The 19,197-nt window shown below is 42.5% G+C and overlaps 2 protein-coding genes across 5 annotated transcripts in view; one reads left to right on the top strand and one right to left on the bottom strand.

The window, feature by feature from the left end:
- The window catches only part of LOC138854111 (uncharacterized), a 423,710-nt gene that overhangs the window by 120,645 nt on the left and 283,868 nt on the right, over positions 1 to 19,197 (top strand). The window lies entirely within an intron of this gene.
- LOC138854110 (collagen alpha-1(IX) chain-like) overlaps positions 1 to 19,197 on the bottom strand; it is a 178,888-nt gene that overhangs the window by 45,624 nt on the left and 114,067 nt on the right. For 2 of the 3 annotated variants that reach the window (XM_070095231.1, XM_070095229.1), the window contains exons 5-9: positions 16,891 to 17,064; positions 5,884 to 5,955; positions 5,356 to 5,457; positions 4,964 to 5,071; positions 4,012 to 4,119 (exon numbers count right to left, since the gene is read on the bottom strand). In XM_070095231.1, the coding sequence (XP_069951332.1) occupies positions 4,012 to 4,119; positions 4,964 to 5,071; positions 5,356 to 5,457; positions 5,884 to 5,955; positions 16,891 to 17,064 (564 nt within the window). Of the gene's footprint in view, positions 1 to 4,011; positions 4,120 to 4,317; positions 4,426 to 4,963; positions 5,072 to 5,355; positions 5,458 to 5,883; positions 5,956 to 16,890; positions 17,065 to 19,197 lie in introns of all 3 variants that reach the window. The other variant, XM_070095230.1, reaches the window with a different exon arrangement.

The raw sequence follows: 19,197 nt of genomic DNA, 5'->3' as shown, positions 1-19,197 counted from the left end.
TATATATATATATATATATATATATATATATATATATATATATATATATATATATATATATATATATATATATATATATATATATATATATATATATATTCAACAAGTCAGCCGTCTCCCACCGAGGCAGGGTGACCCAAAAAGAAAGAAAATCCCCAAAAGGAATATACTTTCATCATCATTCAACACTTTCACCACACTCACACAATCACTGTTTTTGCAGAGGTGCCCAGAATGCAACAGTTTAGAAGTATATACGTATAAAAATACACAATATATCCCTCCAAACTGCCAATATCCCAAACCCCTCCTTTAGAGTGCAGGCATTGTACTTCCCATTTCCAGGACTCAAGTCCGGTTAAATAAAATAACTGGTTTCCCTGAATCCCTTCACTAAATATTACCCTGCTCACACTCCAACAGCTCGACAGGTCCCAAATACCATTTGTCTCCATTCATTCCTATCTAACACGCTCACGCACGCTTGCTGGAAGTCCAAACCCCTCGCCCACAACACCTCCTTTACCCCCTCCCTCCAACCTTTTCGAGGAAGTCCCCTACCCCGCCTTCCTTTCCCTACAGATTTATACGTTCTCCATGTCATTCTACTTTGATGCATTCTCTCTAAATGACCAAACCACCTCAACAAACCCTCTTCAGCCCTCTGACTAATACTTTTATTAACTCCACACCTCCTAATTTCCACACTCCGAATTTTCTGCATAATATTTACACCACAGGCTCTGGTGGCCTGGTGGTTAACGCTCTCGCTTCACACGGTGAGGGCCTGGGTTCGATTCCCAGCCAGAGTAGAAACATTGGACGTGTTTCTTTCCACCTGTTGTCTATGTTCCCCATCAGTAAAATGGGTACCTGGGTGTTAGTCGACTGGTGTGGGTCGCATCCTGGGACACTGACCTAAGGAGGCCTGGTCACAGACCGGGCCGCGGGGGCGTTGACCCCCGGAACTCTCTCCAGATAAACTCCAGAAACTCCAGAAACACATTGCCCTTAGACAGGACATCTCTACTGCCTCCAACCGCCTCCTCGCTGCAGCATTTACAACCCAAGCTTCACACCCATATAAGAGTGTTGGTACTACTATATTTTCATACATTCCCTTCTTTGCCTCCATAGATAACATTTTTTGCCTCCACATATACCTCAACACACCACTCACCTTTTTTCTTTCATCAATTCTATGATTAACCTCATCCTTCATAAATCCATCTGCTGACACGTCAACTCCCAAATATCTGAAAACATTCACTTCTTCCGTACTCCTCCTCCCCAATTTGATATCCAATTTTTCTTTATCTAAATCAATTGATACTCTCATCAACTTACTCTTTTCTATGTTCACTTTCAACTTTCTACCTTTACACACACTCCCAAATTCGTCCAATAACCTTTGCAATTTTTCTTTAGAATCTCCCATAAGCACAGTATCATCAGCAAAAAGTAACTGTCACTTACTATTTTGTATTTAATTCCCTATAATTTAATTCCACCCCTCTCCCGAACACCCTAGCATTTCTCTTACAACCCCATCTATAAATATATTAAACAACCATGGTGACATTAAACATCCCTGTCTAAGACCTACTTTTACCGGGAAGTAGTCTCCCTCTCTTCTCCACACCCTAACCTGAGCCTCACTATCCTCATAAAAACTCTTTACAGCATTTAGTAACTTACCACCTATTCCATATACTTGCAACATCTGCCACATTGCTTCCCTATCCACTCTATCACATGCCTTTCCTAAGTCCATAAATGCAATAAAAACTTCTCTACCTTTATCTAAATACTGTTCACATATATGCTTCAATGTAAACACTTGATCTACACATCCCCTACCCACTCTGAAACCTCCTTGCTCATCCGCCATTCTACATTCTGTCTTACCTCTAATTCTTTCAATAACAACCCTACTGTACAGTTTTCCTGGTATACTAAGTAAACTTATTCCTCTATAATTTTTACAATCTCTTTTGTCCCCCTTCCCTTTATATAAAGGGACTATACATGCTCTCCACCAATCCCTAGGTACCTTCCCCTCTTTCATGCATTTATTAAACAAAAATACCAACCATTCTAACACTATATCCCCCCCCTGCTTTTAACATTTCTGTCATGATCCCGTCAGTTCCAACTGCTTTACCCCCTTTCATTCTACATAATACCTCATGCACCTCCCCCACACTTACATCCTGCTCTTCTTTACTCCTAAAAGATGGTATACCTCCCTGGCCAGTGCATGAAATTACCGCCTCCCTTTCTTCGTCGACATTTAAAAGTTCCTCAAAATATTCTCGCCATCTACCTAATACCTCCATCTCCCCATCTACTAACTCCCCTACTCTGGTTTTAACTGACAAATTCATTCGTTCCTTAGGCTTTCTTAACTTGTTTAACTCACTCCAAAATTTTTTCTTATTTTCATTAAAATTTCTTGACAGTGCCTCTCCCACTCTATCATCTGCTCTCCTTTTGCACTCTCTCACCACTCTCTTCACCTTTCTTTTACTCTCCATATACTCTGCTCTTCTTATAACACCTCTGCTTTGTAAATACCTCTCATAAGCTACCGTTATCGCTTTTATCACACCCTTTACTTCATCATTCCACCAATCACTCCTCTTTCCTCCTGCACCCACCCTCCTATAACCACAAACTTCTGTCCCACATTCTAATACTGCATTTTTAAAACCATTCCAACCCTCTTCAACCCCCCCCCCCACCACTCATACCTGCAACAGCCCACCTTTCTGCCAATAATTACTTATATCTCACCCGAACTTCCTCCTCCCTTAGTTTATACACTTTCACCTCCCTCTTGCTTGTTGTTGCCACCTTCCTCTTATCCCATCTACCTCTTACTTTAACTGTAGCTACAACTAGATAATGATCCGATATATCAGTTGCCCCTCTATAAACGTGTACATCCTGGAGCCTACCCATCAACCTTTTATCCACCAATACATAATCTAACAAACTACTTTCATTACGTGCTATATCATACCTTGTATATTTATTTATCCTCTTTTCATAAAATATGTATTACTTATTACCAAACCTCTTTCTACACAGAGCTCAATTAAAGGCTCCCCATTTTCATTTACCCCTGGCACCCCAAATTTACCTACTACTCCCTCCACAACATTTTTACCCACTTTAGCATTAAAATCCGCAGCCACAAGTACTCTCACACTTGGTTCAAAACTCCCCACGCATTCACTCAACATTTCCCCAAATTTCTCTCTTCTCTATACTTCTCTCTTCCCCAGGTGCATATACGCTTACTATAACCCACTTATCACATCCAACCTTTGTTTTACTCCACATAATCCTTGAATTAATACATTTATAGTCCCTCTTTTCCTGCCATAGCTTATCCTTCAACATTATTGCTATTCCTTCTTTAGTCCTAACTATTAGAAACCCCTGACCTATATATATATAATATATATATATATATATATATATATATATATATATATATATATATATATATATATATATATATATATATATATATATATTTATATATATATATATTGGCAGTTTGGAGGGATGTGTTGTGTATCTTTGTATGTGTATGCTTCTGAACTGTTGTATTCTGAGCACCTCTGCAAAACCAGTGATAATGTGCGAGTGTGGTGAATGTGTTGAATGATGATGAAAGTATTTTCTTTTTGGGGATTTTCTTTCTTTTTTGGGTCACCCTGCCTCGGTGGGAGACGGCCGACTTGTTGAAATAAATATATATATATATATATATATATATATATATATATATATATATATATATATATATATATATATATATATATATATATATATATATATATACATACATACTGAGAGTTCACTATAATCTGTATATTATTGATTAAATTATCATTGATTGTAATGTAGAGGCGACATTTAGCCTCAATAACCCTCAAATATAACTGCAGATACTTACCAGCTGGATCCAAGTATAGTAATGTTATGTAAATGTCTTACCATAACACCACCGAGCCCCGGGGGTCCTTGGGCCCCTTGTAGACCAGGAAGACCCCTCAGGCCGGGTTCACCTTGTCGTCCCTGTGATCCTGGAGGCCCAACTGGTCCCTGACCAACATAAATCAACATTAATCATGAATAGAGCACAGGCACCTGAATGTAAAGGTATTCCATTATTTATATCACTGATACATTTGCAAAAATATGTAATAAAGATATGCATTTGTCTGAAGCATATGTTTAAAAGTTTCATGCAGGTGGTGAAGGTGCTGTAACAAGCTATGAAAGGTGATAAGGGTGACGTACTGGAGGTCCTGCCACTCCACGCTCACCCTTAGCGCCACGGAAGCCAGGTATACCTGGGTCACCAATGGGTCCCGGTAGGCCGGGTTCACCTCGCCTGCCCCTGCGACCCTGACAATAAAAACAGTCACAAAGCTCACTGTTACAGTGACATCCATAAAAGGTGCAGTGAAAGCTGGAAGGAGAGGTGAATGATGCAAAGGCACAAGGCAGAGCTGATGACACTGTTCTATGGTGCCTCTGACTCGCCACATTGTGCATGAAGGAAATCTGTTGTCATTTCACAGCTAATTCACAATTTGGAAATGAACTGAGATCACTTTTCAGTCTAATATGACTTCTGGTTTTCTGCCATTTTCTCTCATTCGCGACGTTATAATGGTCCAGGGAGGACAGAAACTTTGTCTGGTTTTATCTCCAACTTGTGAGTTAGTTGTAAATTGTTGGATCCGGGGCACTGTGACTTTGATTCTTCACCGCTAACACGACTGTCACTCTTCTGTCAGCTATTGTGTTCTTGACCATTGCAAAAAACACTAGTGAAGACATTTGTGTTAACTTAGGTATTGGGAGACTAAGTGGCAGGAAGGTAAGCGTGACCAGTAATGGTCAACTGAGGTATCAGTGAGGGTCATAGTGAACCACCTACAGGGAAGCCGATGCTGCCGGGTTCACCATTCTCTCCTGGTGGACCTGCGGACCCTTGAGCCCCGGGGGGCCCTCGTAGACCTCTGGGCCCTTGCGCCCCATCCTCACCCTACCATCATCACATGTTGGAAAATTGTTAAAGCAAGAATGAATGTCTGAAATTAAATGACATATAGCGCAAAAGGGTAAATAAATCCCCTTTTTGGCCCACTGATCAACACAACACCATAGACGAGTTTCTGGAAGTAATATTATAATCAACATTCTTTAGAAATCATTGGAATACAAATATTGTATAGCAGTACTTGTTGCATAAAACACTTTGTATATATATTCTTACTAAGGTAACTCTGTATATCAGGGAATATGAAACACAAGATGAACAATACTTACATCAGTACCGTTGAAGCCAGGAGGACCAATAGGACACACAACCTCACACGCGTCAGGTCCCACTTGTGATTTACCGGGTTCGCCAATTACTACAGTATGGTCCTGCATCACACAATATATGCATTTAATAAAAATATAAAAGATGGAACAAAAACTCAAAGGAATAATTATTTCGATCACATGAAAATTATCCCTCAAGGACATTTGTGAACTAAAGTTACGCCAATTTTTAATTTTGTATTAAAACCAATCTAAGCATCCTTACCTAAATTATAAATTTCAAACTTTGAATGCGTCCTTTAATTCATTTCCAGATAATGAATCAGGTCGTGACCTCGTCTACGTCTCGGAGTATTTTGTGATTATGAATTCATATTCTTGTTCTCTCAGGTATTCCTTACAATATCTAATAAAATATATGACTTCATCTCTACTGAAAACTGTGAAGGTTGAAAATATCAATAAATGTAACAGTATAATATTAAATCTAAACAACAAAACAACGTCATTCATTTTTTTTTTACTTACAGGAAGCTCTAAGCAACTCTCTCTTTCAGGGCTGGACGGATCACAGCTCATCACCATCCACTGCAGCTCTATCTGTGAAGATAACACCAGTCAGTACCCGGGACACTATACACTGTGAAGGTAACACCAGTCAGTACCCGGGACGCTATACACTGTGAAGGTAACACCAGTCAGTACCCGGGACGCTATACACTGTGAAGGTAACACCAGTCAGTACCCGGGACGCTATACACTGTGAAGTTAACACCAGTCAGTACCCGGGACGCTATACACTGTGAAGTTAACACCAGTCAGTACCCAGGACACTATACACTGTGAAGGTAACACCAGTCAGTACCCGGGACGCTATACACTGTGAAGGTAACACCAGTCAGTACCCAGAACGCTATACACTGTGAAGGTAACACCAGTCAGTACCCAGGACACTATACACTGTGTAGGTAACACCAGTCAGTACCCGGGACGCTATACACTGTGAAGGTAACACCAGTCAGTACCCAGAACGCTATACACTGTGAAGGTAACACCAGTCAGTACCCAGGACACTATACACTGTGTAGGTAACACCAGTCAGTACCCAGGACACTATACACTGTGTAGGTAACACCAGTCAGTACCCAGGTCACTATACACTGTGTAGGTAACACCAGTCAGTACCCAGGACACTATACACAGTGAAGGTAACACAAGTCAGTACCAAGGACACTATACACTGTGTAGGTAACACCAGTCAGTACCCAGGACATTATACACTGTGTAGGTAACACCATTCAGTACCCAGGACACTATACACTGTGTAGGTAACACCAGTCAGTACCCAGGACATTATACACTGTGTAGGTAACACCATTCAGTACCCAGGACACTATACACTGTGTAGGTAACACCAGTCAGTACCCAGGACACTATACACTGTGTAGGTAACACCAGTCAGTACCCTGACACTATATACAGTCAAGGTAACACCAGTAAGTTCCCAGGACACTATACACAGTGAAGGTAACACCAGTCAGTACCCAGGACACTATACACAGTGAAGGTAACACCAGTCAGTACCCAGGACACTATACACAGTGAAGGTAACACCAGTCAGTACCCAGGACACTATACACAGTGAAGGTAACACCAGTCAGTACCCAGGACACTATACACTGTGTAGGTAACACCAGTAAGTACCCAGGACACTATACACAGTGAAGGAAACGCCAGTAAGTAACCAGGACACTATACAATGTGTAGGTAACACCAGTCAGTACCCAGGACACTATACACTGTGTAGGTAACACCAGTCAGTACCCTGGACACTATACACTGTGAAGATAACACCAGTCAGTACCCAGGACACTATACACTGTGTAGGTAAGACCAGTCAGTACCCAGGACACTACACACTGTGTAGGTAACACCAGTCAGTACCCAGGACACTATACACTGTGTAGGTAACACCAGTCAGTACCCAGGACATTACACACTCTGTAGGTAACACCAGTCAGTACCCAGCACACTATACACTGTGTAGGTAACACCAGTCAGTACCCAGGAAACTATACACTGTGTAGGTAACACCAATCAGTACCCAGGACACTATACACAGTGAAGGTAACACCAGTCAGTACCCAGGACACTATACACTGTGTAGGTAACACCAGTCAGTACCCAGGACATTATACACAGTGAAGGTAACACCAGTCAATATCCAGGACACTATACACTGTGTAGGTAACACTAGTCAGTACCCAGGACACTATACCCAGTGAAGGTAACACCAGTCAGTACCCAGGACACTATACACTGTGTAGGTAATACCAGTCAGTACCCAGGACACTATACACAGTGAAGGTAACACCAGTTAGTACCCAGGACACTATACACTGTGTAGGTAACTCCAGTCAGTACCCAGGACACTATACACTGTGTAGGTAACGCCAGTCAGTATCCAGGACACTATACACAGTGAAGGTAATACCAGTCAGTGCCCAGGACACTATACAATATGTAGGTAACACCAGTCAGTACCCAGGACACTATACAACGTGTAGGTAAACCAGTCAGTACCCAGGACACTATACAACGTGTAGGTAAACCAGTCAGTACCCAGGACACTATACAATGTGTAGGTAACACCAGTAAGTACCCAGGACATTATACACTGTGTAGGTAACACCAGTCAGTACCCAGGACACTATACACTGTGTAGGTAACACCAGTCATTACCCAGGACACTATACACTGTGTAGGTAACACCAGTCAGTACCCAGGACACTATACAGAGTGAAGGTAACACCAGTCAGTACCCAGGACACTATACACAGTGTAGGTAACACCAGTCAGTACCCAGGACACTATACACAGTGTAGGTAAAACTAGTCAGTACCCAGGACACTATACACTGTGTAGGTAACACCAGTCAGTACCCAGGACACTATACACAGTGTAGGTAAAACTAGTCAGTACCCAGGACACTATACTCAGAGAAGGTAACACTAGTCAGTACCCAGGACACTATACACAGTGTAGGTAAAACTAGTCAGTACCCAGGACACTATACACTGTGTAGGTAACACCAGTCAGCACCCAGGACACTATACACAGTGAAGGTAACACCAGTCAGTACCCAGGACACTATACACAGTGTAGGCAACACCAGTAAGTACCCAGGACACTATACACTGTGTAGGTAAGAATAGTCAGTACCCAGGACACTATATACAGTGTAGGTAACACCAGTCAGTACCCAGGACACTATACACTGTGTAGGTAAAACTAGTCAGTACCCAGGACACTATACACTGTGTAGGTAACACCAGTCAGTACCCAGGACACTATACACAGTGAAGGTAACACCAGTCAGTACCCAGGACACTATACACAGTGTAGGCAACACCAGTAAGTACCCAGGACACTATACACAGTGTAGGTAACACCAGTCAGTACCCAGGACACTATACACAGTGAAGGTAACACCAGTCAATACCCAGGACACTATACACAGTGAAGGTAACACCAGTCAGTACCCAGAACACTGTACACTGTGTAGATAGCACCATTCAGTACCCAGGACACTATACACTGTGTAGGTAACACCAGTCAGTATCCAGGACACTATACACTGTGTAGGTAACACCAGTCAGTACCCAGGACACTTTACACTGTGTAGGTAACACCAGTCAGTGCCCAGGACACTATACACTGTGTAGATAGCACCAGTCAGTACCCAGGACACTATACACTGTGTAGGTAACACCAGTCAGTACCCATTTACCTGGAGTTTACCTGGAGAGGGTTTAGGAGATCAACGCCCCCTCGGCCCGGTCTGAGACCAGGCCTCATTCTGGATCAGGATCTGATCAACCAGGCTGTTACTGCTGGTCGTACGTAAGCTGGCGTACGAACCATAGCCCGGTTGGTCAGGCACTGACTTTAGGTGCCTGTCCAGTGCCTTCTTGAAGGCAGCCAGGGGTCTAGTGATAATCCTCCTTATGTATGCTGGGAGGTAACTGAACAGTCTTGGGCCCTGGACACTTATTGTGTTGTCTCTCAGTGTATCGTGGCGCCCCTGCGTTTCATCGGCGGAATGTTGCATCTCCTGCCTAGTCTTTTGCTTTCATATAGAGTGATTTTCGTGTGCAGGTTTGGTACCAATCCCTTCATGACCTTCCAAGTGCACATTATCATGTATCTCTCTCGCCTGCATTCGAGGGAATACAGGTCAAGGACCTTCAACCGTTCCCAGTAGTTTAGGTGCCTTATCGTACTTACGTGTGCCGTGAAAGTTATGTGTACACTCTCCAGGTCCGCAATCTCGCCAGCTTTGAAGGGGGCCATTAGTGTACAGCAGTAGTCCAGCCTAGAGAGCACAACGATTTGAAGAGAATCATCATGGGCTTGGCGTCCCTAGTTTTGAAGGTTCTCATTATCCCACCTGTCATTTTCCTAGCGGATGAGGTAGATGCAGTGTTGTGTTCTTTGAAGGTGAGATCCTCTGGCATTATCACTCCCAGGGCCTTCACATTACTTTTCCGCTCTATTGTATGGTTAGAATTTGTGGTACACCCTGACACATTTTTAATTTCTTCAAGTTTTCCATATCTGAGTAGTTGAAATTTCTCCTCGTTGAATTTCATATTGGTTTGAATGGCCCATTCGAAGATTTGGTTGATGTCCGCTTGGAGTCTCGCGGTGTCTTCGATGGAGGTCACTGTCATGGTGATCCGGGTGTCATCCGCAAAGGAAGACACGGAGCTATGACTTACATCTGTTTATGTCAGAAATGAGGATGAGGAATATAATGGGAGCGAGTAAAGTGCCTTGTGGAACACAGCTTTTTACATTGGCTGCCTGGGACTTTACTCTGTTTACTATTGCTCTTTGTGTTCTGTTTGTCAGGAAGCTGTAGACCCATCTACGAACTTCTCCCGTTTTTCCTTTATCCTGCATTTTGTGTGCTTTTACACCATGGTCACACTTGTCGAAAGCTTTTGCAAAGTCTGTGTATACTACATCTGTATTTTGTTTATGCTCTAGAGCATCCAGGACCTTGTCATAGTGGTCCAGTAGCTGGGACAGGCAGGAGCGACCTGCTCTAAACCCGTGTTGTCCTGGGTTGTGCAATTGATGGGTGTCTAGGTGGTTGGCTGTCTTGCTTCTTAGAACCTTCTCAAAGATTTTTATGATATGGGATGTTAGTGCTATCGGTCTGTAGTTCTTTGCAATTGCTTTGCTGCCACCTTTTTGGAGTGAGGCTATGTCTGTTGTTTTTAGTGTGTGTGGGATGACGCCTGTATCCATGCTCCCTCTCCATAAAATGCTGAAGGCACGCGATAGGGGTTTCTTGCAATTCTTGATGAACAGGGAGTTCCACGAGTCCGGGCCTGGGGCAGAGTGCATGGGCAAGTCATTAATCGCCTCTTCAAAGTCTTGTGGATTTAGAATAATATCCGAGAGTTTTGGGATGACCAAATTTTGTGTTTCGTTCATAAAGAATTCATTTGGATTGTCGACCCTTAGTCTGGGCAGCTGCTCGCTAAACACTGAGTCATATTGGGACTTTAGTATCTCACTCATTTCTTGGCTATCATCCGTGTATGTCCCATCCCGCCTAAGCAGGAGCCCAATACTGGATGTTGTTTTTCCCTTAAATTTGGCATAAGAGAAGAAGTATTTTTTTTTTCAATTTCCTTTATGGCTTTTAGTTCTTCCTGTGATTCTTGTCGCCTATAAGATTCCTTCAGCTTAAGTTTGATATTTGCAATTTCATTGACTAGTGCCTCCTTTCGTATTTCAGATATATTGACCCCACTCAGCAGGTCTGTGACTCTTCACCTTCGTTTGTATAGGGAACGTCTCTCTCTTTCTAGTTTACATCTTCTCTTTCTTTTTCTTAATGGATTGTGTCTTGAGCAGATCTCAAGAACCACATAATTTTTTCAAGGCAAATGTTCGGATCCATGTTGTTTAGGATATCTTCCCAGCTTGTCTCATTTAGGACATGGTTTACTTGATCCCATTGTATGTTTTTGTTATTGAAATTGAATTTCGTGAAGAGACATTCATGACTGCTCACAATTTGCTGGTCCGGAGCCCTGTGCATACATGTCTGTACATCTATTATGTTGTGATCTGAGTGAATTGTCTTTGCTACAGTTATATTACGTATCACACCATCATTGTTAGTGAAGATGAGGTCCAGCTTTTCTAGTCTTGTAGGCTCTACTGTTTGTTGGTTTAAGGTGAATTTGTTGCAGAGATTTAATAGTTCGTGTGTATGTGTGAATTTTCATCTGAGCTGCCTCCCGCGGTGATCTCAGGTTGAAATCTCCTAGTAGTAAGATTTTTGGGGCAGGAGTTGGGAGATTTTCCAGACAGTGATCAATTTTCTCAAGCTGCTCCTGGAATTGCTGGGAAGTTGCATCTGGAGGCTTGTATACTACCACAATGACAAGGTTTTGATTTTCGATCTTTACCGCCAAAACTTCAACTACATCATTTGAGGTGTTTAGTAGTTCTGCGCAAATGAGCGACTCTGTGACATACAGGCCAACTCCCTCTTGTTGCCTGTTTAGTCTGTCGCATCGGAATAGGTTATAACCTGGGATCCATATTTCGTTGTCATAATGATCCTTTATGTGGGTCTCTGTGAATGCTGCAAACATTGCATTTGACTCCGTGAGCAGTCCCTTGATGTAAGGAATTTTGTTGTTTTTTGATGGCTTTAGACCCTGTATGTTTGCAAAGACAAATGTCGTATTGGTGGAATTTAGGGGGGTTTTATTTGCTGACTCTAGTATCTGTTGTTCTGGGGTAGAGACCAGTATCCGTGCCTCTGCTCCAGAAGTGTTTTCAGGTGGTGTAGGATTATTATCATTTCTTGCCAGCCTTTTTTCCTTCCTGGCCCTAAAAATTCTCTGTCCCTGGAAAGGTTGTGGCTTCTCTCTTTTGTTTCCCATAGTTTGGCTGGTCTGTGTCTTCTAGTCTCCTTTAGATGATGGGAAGCTGCACTCTCCTGTTGTCATGTGAGTGCGGCATTTTTTGGGATGGTCAAAGGTGCATGTCCCACCTGTTTTACCAGATATACCGTGTCTGCAGATACCCAAGGCATAGTATTTACATAGATTGTACTTCTGTTTGCTAGGATTTATTGTAGCTGCATTCACTGCTGATGCATTTATTTTTCCTCTTTTCTTAATATTTTTTACCCCTGTATGGACATCAGTGCTTCCATCTCCAGCAGTATCTCTATTTTGAACCTCTTTGGACTGAATAACGTTGTCTTCAGTGTCCTCCAGGACAAGGCTAGTACCCTCAGCACTGTCCTCCAAGACATCACTAGTACCACAGGATGGGTATGGGGTGCATAATAAACATATTAAACTAAACTAGCACCCTCAGGAGCACTGTCCAAGACAGCCCCGTCCCTAACACCCATCTTTTTTCCCCAGCTGTCATACCATGCTGACATGTCTTTCAAGAAGGATGTTTTATTGGTGTTCTTGTCTTTTAATATAGATGTCATTTCCTCATTCAGGTGTATCTCGTTTGGGCAGACCCAAAAACATCTCTCTGAGTTTACGTCAAGTGTGGTCACTGGTTTAAAATCCCTGCATATACTATGGGACCATTGACCACGGAGATGGCAAGCAATCTAGGCATGTCTTTGTCCCTTACCCTTACTGCAGACTACACAGATTTTCATGGTGGTGGTCATCTTACAATACTGTACAACTCTCCTAGCTAGCTAGCCTATAATTCCCCTAAGTATTTAATTTTTTTGTAACAGTTCTTCCGATTTGGCTTTATTTCCAACAAACCGTTTGAATCCGCCCGAATCCAGCGAATCCGGAAGAATCCAGTTAGTGGATCACTAACTGGATTCACTTACACAACCCGTGTTGCCCTGGGTTATATAAGTGATGGGTATCTAGGTGGTTGGCGATCTTGCTTCTTAGAACCCTTTCAAAGATTTTTATGATGTAGAATGTTAGTGCTATCGGTCTGTAGTTCTTTGCGACTGCTTCACTGCCACCTTTGTAGAGTGGGGCTATGTCTGTTGTTTTTAGCGAGTATGGGATGACCCCTGTGTCAAAAGTCGTAGAGAAAGTTAGACAGAATGGAGAACAGAAGCAGCAGACAGGTACATATCGGAGGTCTTGAACAGCTGGCCAGCAGGCTAGGTCGCAGGAGAGGGCGTCAGGTAGGATCAACAGAAGGCAGCTTACTTGTAGGTGTTATTTATAATGATGAATAAGGTGGTAGGTTCATAGATGAGCCATTTTCAAACTTCTTGAAGCTACTTCTGGAGAGGTGGTACAATTGTGTTTTGTTTCCAAAGGTGAAACGGAGTGTTTGATGAGTTCAAGTACCTGAATTAATGAGAAGCGAAGTGGTGACTTACAAGCAAACTTGAGAGTCCCAGAACAGAGCACTTTGTACAGCTCCGTGCAGGTCATACTGTCCTCATTAGATGGAGACGTGTACAAGGTCAGGTTGTCCCATGTAGGCGTACTGGAGTGGGTGTCTTCAACCTCTCCTTCGGAAGGGGGTTCTGTAGGTGAGTCTTCATAGGTACTGGCAGGTCGTTGTGATTCGTCAGCACTGGTGAGATGTACTGGTAGATTGTCAACCACCACCTCCCGCCACGTGGGAGGTGGTGGCTGAGTCAGTAGAATCTTCTTTAGAAGCAGTTGGAGAAGTTTCAGGGACAGTTACTTAGGCAGACTAAGGAGACAAGTCTGCAGGTGCCATGAGGTTCAGTCTTGAGAATGTCGGCCGAAGGTGCTGAGTCTGGGAAACTGAAAGTCGGAAGAGATCGTTGATAGTAAAGTTAAATGTTTCAGGGTTTGCTGCATTTGCAAGTCGTGCATGCAGTACAGCACCTTGGAGGGAGCACCGTCAGGAAGTGGAGAGAGAGTTGCTGGCAGAAAATGTCTGTTGTGTAGCTTGTGGTGTTAGAATGAAGTTCAATGATAGCGCATTCGTCGGAGATTAAGAGGTGTTCTTCTCAATGTCTTCTTGAATTTTCTTTGACATGACTTCTTTCCTTAGTAGGCGCTTGGCTGCAAGGGTATGATGAGTACCCCTTTTTGCAGTTAAGGCTCGTTGCCTGGTAGGCAAAGCTCTTACTTCACATGCTGATCATCTGGGTTCGAGTCCCGACAATGGTGGAAACATTGGGCGTGTTTCCTTACATCTGTTGTCGATGTTCACCCATCAGTAAAATGAGTACCTGGGTGTTAGTCGATTGGTGTGGGTCGCACCCTGGAACAAAATTGACCTAATTTGGCCGAAATGTTGTGCACAACAAGGTGCTTTCTGTTTAGTAGTATGTCATTGATGTTAAGCTAGGCCTGTATACCTTGTACATGCACTTGTAGAAATAAAGATATTATTCTTATTCTTATATTGAAGTAATGGTGGTGGTGGTGGCGCAGGCTTTGAAGTCGTGTCCTTCTTTCCCACAATTGGAGCAGAATTTCTTCTCCTTGATGGGGCAGTTCTTTGTCGTGTGATTGTATGAGTAAGTTCCAACAGGGAGAGACGTGAGCGTAGCGTTCTGGTTCAATGTGGCGTGGGTGTATGTGGTAGCAGGAGATAGCTAGTCCATCAGAGAGAGCTTGGGTAGTCATGGTGATGTCAGCAAAGGTGATTTTGATCACTTAAAGAGGCATTAGGAGTTTTAGTGATGGTGTCTACCGAGGCCAAAGTGTTCTGCTCCTCTATAGAAGCCTTCAGGTCTCCAGTTGATAGGGACGTGACGATCTTATGAAGCCGTTTTACAAACAAAGAAAGTTTCGCCAGCAAGAATGGAGAGGGAAATATGTTGAATTGTCGGTCTGGTAGTGTCTTCATAGCAGAGTTGTCCATGAGTCTGGAGGCTTTAACATCGTCAGTACAAACGACAATGAAGGAGTCCTTCCATGTGCGCATCGCTGTAAATCTGACCTGCAAGCAGGTACTTACTGTGGTAGCAAGGGCTAGTTTGATGGAGTCATTTATAACTCCACTGGACGGTTTAATCTTTACACGATGCGATAGCATCATGAAAGAGTATTGGCTACGATTGTAGGTTAAAATTTCTCCTCCCCGACGGGGATCGAGGGAATACTTCTTGAGCAGTGAGTGAGTCTTGCCAGTGGCAGGTGTGGTGGCTGGTAGGTGCGCTGGGTACTGTGATCTTTCATGGGAAGGTTGAGTGATGATTTCATTATATTATTACCCACATTGGCTCATTGTAATAGTTTATACAGTGTTTGTTGTTCAGAGTTCTCACTCTTCCCTACTACTAAGTATTCGATCTTCACTGTTGTAAGTCTGAGAGAAGGTGGAGCTGGCGTCACCCCACACTAACATACTCTCACAAATCTTCTCATCATTTCTTTAATTGCTACTCTTGCAACATTGCACAGCTTCTGCTGACGCACCGAGAAGTGTGAAAGTACTTGAGCTGAAGATTCCCCCCCCCCCCGTGGCTTGTCTTGCATTGTTAAGATCGCCTGTCTGCGATTGTTTGCATATATACATAGTGCCTGGTGAAGGTATGTACTGTTTTCCTCACTGACTGGTATTGTGAGTGTTGATGTATTACAACAACTTAGTACCGCAGGTCTGCAACACAATACTTGCTCGTCCTCAGGAAAACTTACCTTCAGATTACAATCAACAATTTTTTTTATACAATATGCCAATAATATATTTAGTTCAGTTATTGATTTGTATGTAAAAAACTATCTTAAGTTTTTAACTAATCAGTAAAAAGATTAAAATTGTTACATTTGTGAGAAAATTTAAATCCTGGCCAAATCTTCTGCTGTATTTCTTTTTTGTCTTGTTGTAATTTAACATATTTTTTTTTCAGGATGACTCGTAAAATGTATCACATTGTACAAAGAATCTTATAAATACAAAAAAAAAAAAATAATCAACATTGTGAAATTTATTATCAGTGGATTTGCTATTGCTTTTATGTTTTATATTTAACAAAGAAATTAAAAGGTCTGCATAAAAGAGGAAAATAAATGACATATATCCATTACCAAGTCCCAGTCATAAGTGGATGGGCTTCTTATCTTTATATATATCCAGGTCTCCTCACTCAGTCCATCTGCAACCTTCCACATCTTCCTTCCTTCCCTCTCCTTACCTGACCTCTGGTCAAGGAAGTGAAGTATGACACGTAAAAATATCAGAATAATACAAGTGCACTTACACTATTATTTAAGTTTAAAGTTTGTAATATTGTGCCATGATTGGTCCTGGTCAAGTGACCTCTGGGTATTATTGTGACCCACACTGCTCTCTCCACTGCTACAACTTTTCATTTAAGGTCAATCAACACCTTTATCGATATATCCTGGCTAACACACCTGGAGTTTACCTGGAGTTTACCTAGCTAGGACTTAGTTTCTGAAGAAGGCATTTGCTGAAAGATCTTGAGTTTACTTATCCCCTTTTCCCTCTGTGACTTTTTGATATAAATAATGGAAGAACAGAGTACAAGGTGTGATCACTTACTGGCACCGTGCGGGAGGAGTCTTGGAGTTTGGCAATATGAATATTACCATTGACATCAATAGAGCCGGGAGGGTCAATGGGAACTTCTGAAGCTTTCTCACAGTCGAGGTAAAGTGCCACTCTGTCACGGAACACACCGAAGTGAAGTTTGTGCCATTCAGAGTCGAAGGCAGCCTGTGGGAGGGACCAAACTGTACTCTCACTCTCAAACTTAATTACCTCAGTAAAAATATTTTTGTCTCTCGTTAGCTTAACTTTATTACCCATTACCATGGCAACGTCAGCATAAGTTACCCATTACCATGGCAACATCAGTACAACTTACCCATTACCATGGCAACGTCAGTACAACTTACCCATTACCATGGCAACGTCAGCATAAGTTACCCATTACCATGGCAACATCAGTACAACTTACCCATTACCATGGCAACGTCAGTACAACTTACCCATTACCATGGCAACGTCAGCATAAGTTACCCATTACCATGGCAACATCAGTACAACTTACCCATTACCATGGCAACGTCAGTACAACTTACCCATTACCATGGCAACGTCAGTACAACTTACCCATTACCATGGCAACGTCAGTACAACTTACCCATTACCATGGCAACGTCAGTACAACTTACCCATTACCATGGCAACGTCAGTATAAGTTACCCATTACCATGGCAACGTCAGTACAAATTACCCATTACCGTGGCAACGTCAGTACAACTTACCCATTACCGTGGCAACATCAGTATAAGTTACCCATTATCATGGCAACGTCAGTACAAGTTACCCATTACCATGACAACGTCAGTACAAGTTACCCATTACCATGGCAACGTCAGTACAAGTTACCCATTACCATGGCAACGTCAGTACAACTTACCCATTACCATGGCAACATCAGTATAAGTTACCCATTATCATGGCAGCGTCAGTACAAGTTACCCATTACCGTGGCAACGTCAGTACAACTTATCCATTACCATGGCAACGTCAGTATAAGTTACCCATTACCATGGCAACGTCAGTACAAGTTACCCATTACCATGGCAACGTCAGTATAAGTTACCTATTACCATGGCAATGTCAGTATAAGTTACCCATTACCATGGCAACGTCAGTATAAGTTACCCATTACCATGGCAACGTCAGCATAAGTTACCCATTACCATGGCAACGTCAGTATAAGCTACCCATTACCATGGCAACGTCAGTATAAGCTACCCATTACCATGGCAACGTCAGTATAAGTTACTCATTACCATGGCAACGTCAGTATAAGTTATCCATTACCATTGCAACGTCAGTATAAGTTGCCCATTACCATGGCAACGTCAGTATAAGCTACCCATTACCATGGCAACGTCAGTATAAGTTACCCATTACCATGGCAACGTCAGTATAAGCTACCCATTACCATGGCAACGTCAGTATAAATTACCCATTACCATGGCAACGTCAGTATAAGTTACCCATTACCATGACAACGTCAGTATAAGCTACCCATTACCATGGCAACGTCAGTATAAGTTACCCATTACCATGGCAACGTCAGTATAAGCTACCCATTACCATGGCAACGTCAGTATAAGCTACCCATTACCATGGCAACGTCAGTATAAGCTACCCATTACCATGGCAACGTCAGTATAAGCTACCCATTACCATGGCAACGTCAGTATAAGTTACCCATTACCAAGGCAACGTCAGTATAAGTTACCCATTACCATGGCAACGTCAGTATAAGCTACCCATTACCATGGCAACGTCAGTATAAGTTACCCATTACCATGGCAACGTCAGTATAAGTTACCCATTACCATGGCAACGTCAGTATAAGTTACCCATTACCATGGCAACGTCAGTATAAGCTACCCATTACCATGGCAACGTCAGTATAAGCTACCAATTACCATGGCAACGTCAGTATAAGTTACCCATTACCATGGCAACGTCAGTATAAGCTACCCATTACCATGGCAACGTCAGTATAAGCTACCCATTACCATGTCAACGTCAGTATAAGCTACCCATTACCATGGCAACGTCAGTATAAGTTACCCATTACCATGGCAACGTCAATATAAGTTACCCATTACCATGGCAACGTCAGTATAAGTTACCCATTACCATGGCAACGTCAGTATAAGCTACCCATTACCATGGCAACGTCAGTATAAGTTACCCATTACCACGGCAACGTCAGTATAAGCTACCCAGTACCATGGCAACGTCAGTATAAGCTACCCATTACCATGGCAACGTCAGTATAAGTTACCCATTACCATGGCAACGTCAATATAAGTT

This window comes from Cherax quadricarinatus, chromosome 49 (assembly GCF_038502225.1).
Source record: "Cherax quadricarinatus isolate ZL_2023a chromosome 49, ASM3850222v1, whole genome shotgun sequence".
In the NCBI taxonomy this organism is placed as follows: Eukaryota; Metazoa; Arthropoda; class Malacostraca; order Decapoda; family Parastacidae; genus Cherax; species Cherax quadricarinatus.
The sequence above is the reverse complement of the archived record's forward strand: the minus strand, read 5'-3'. Positions and strand labels throughout refer to the sequence as shown.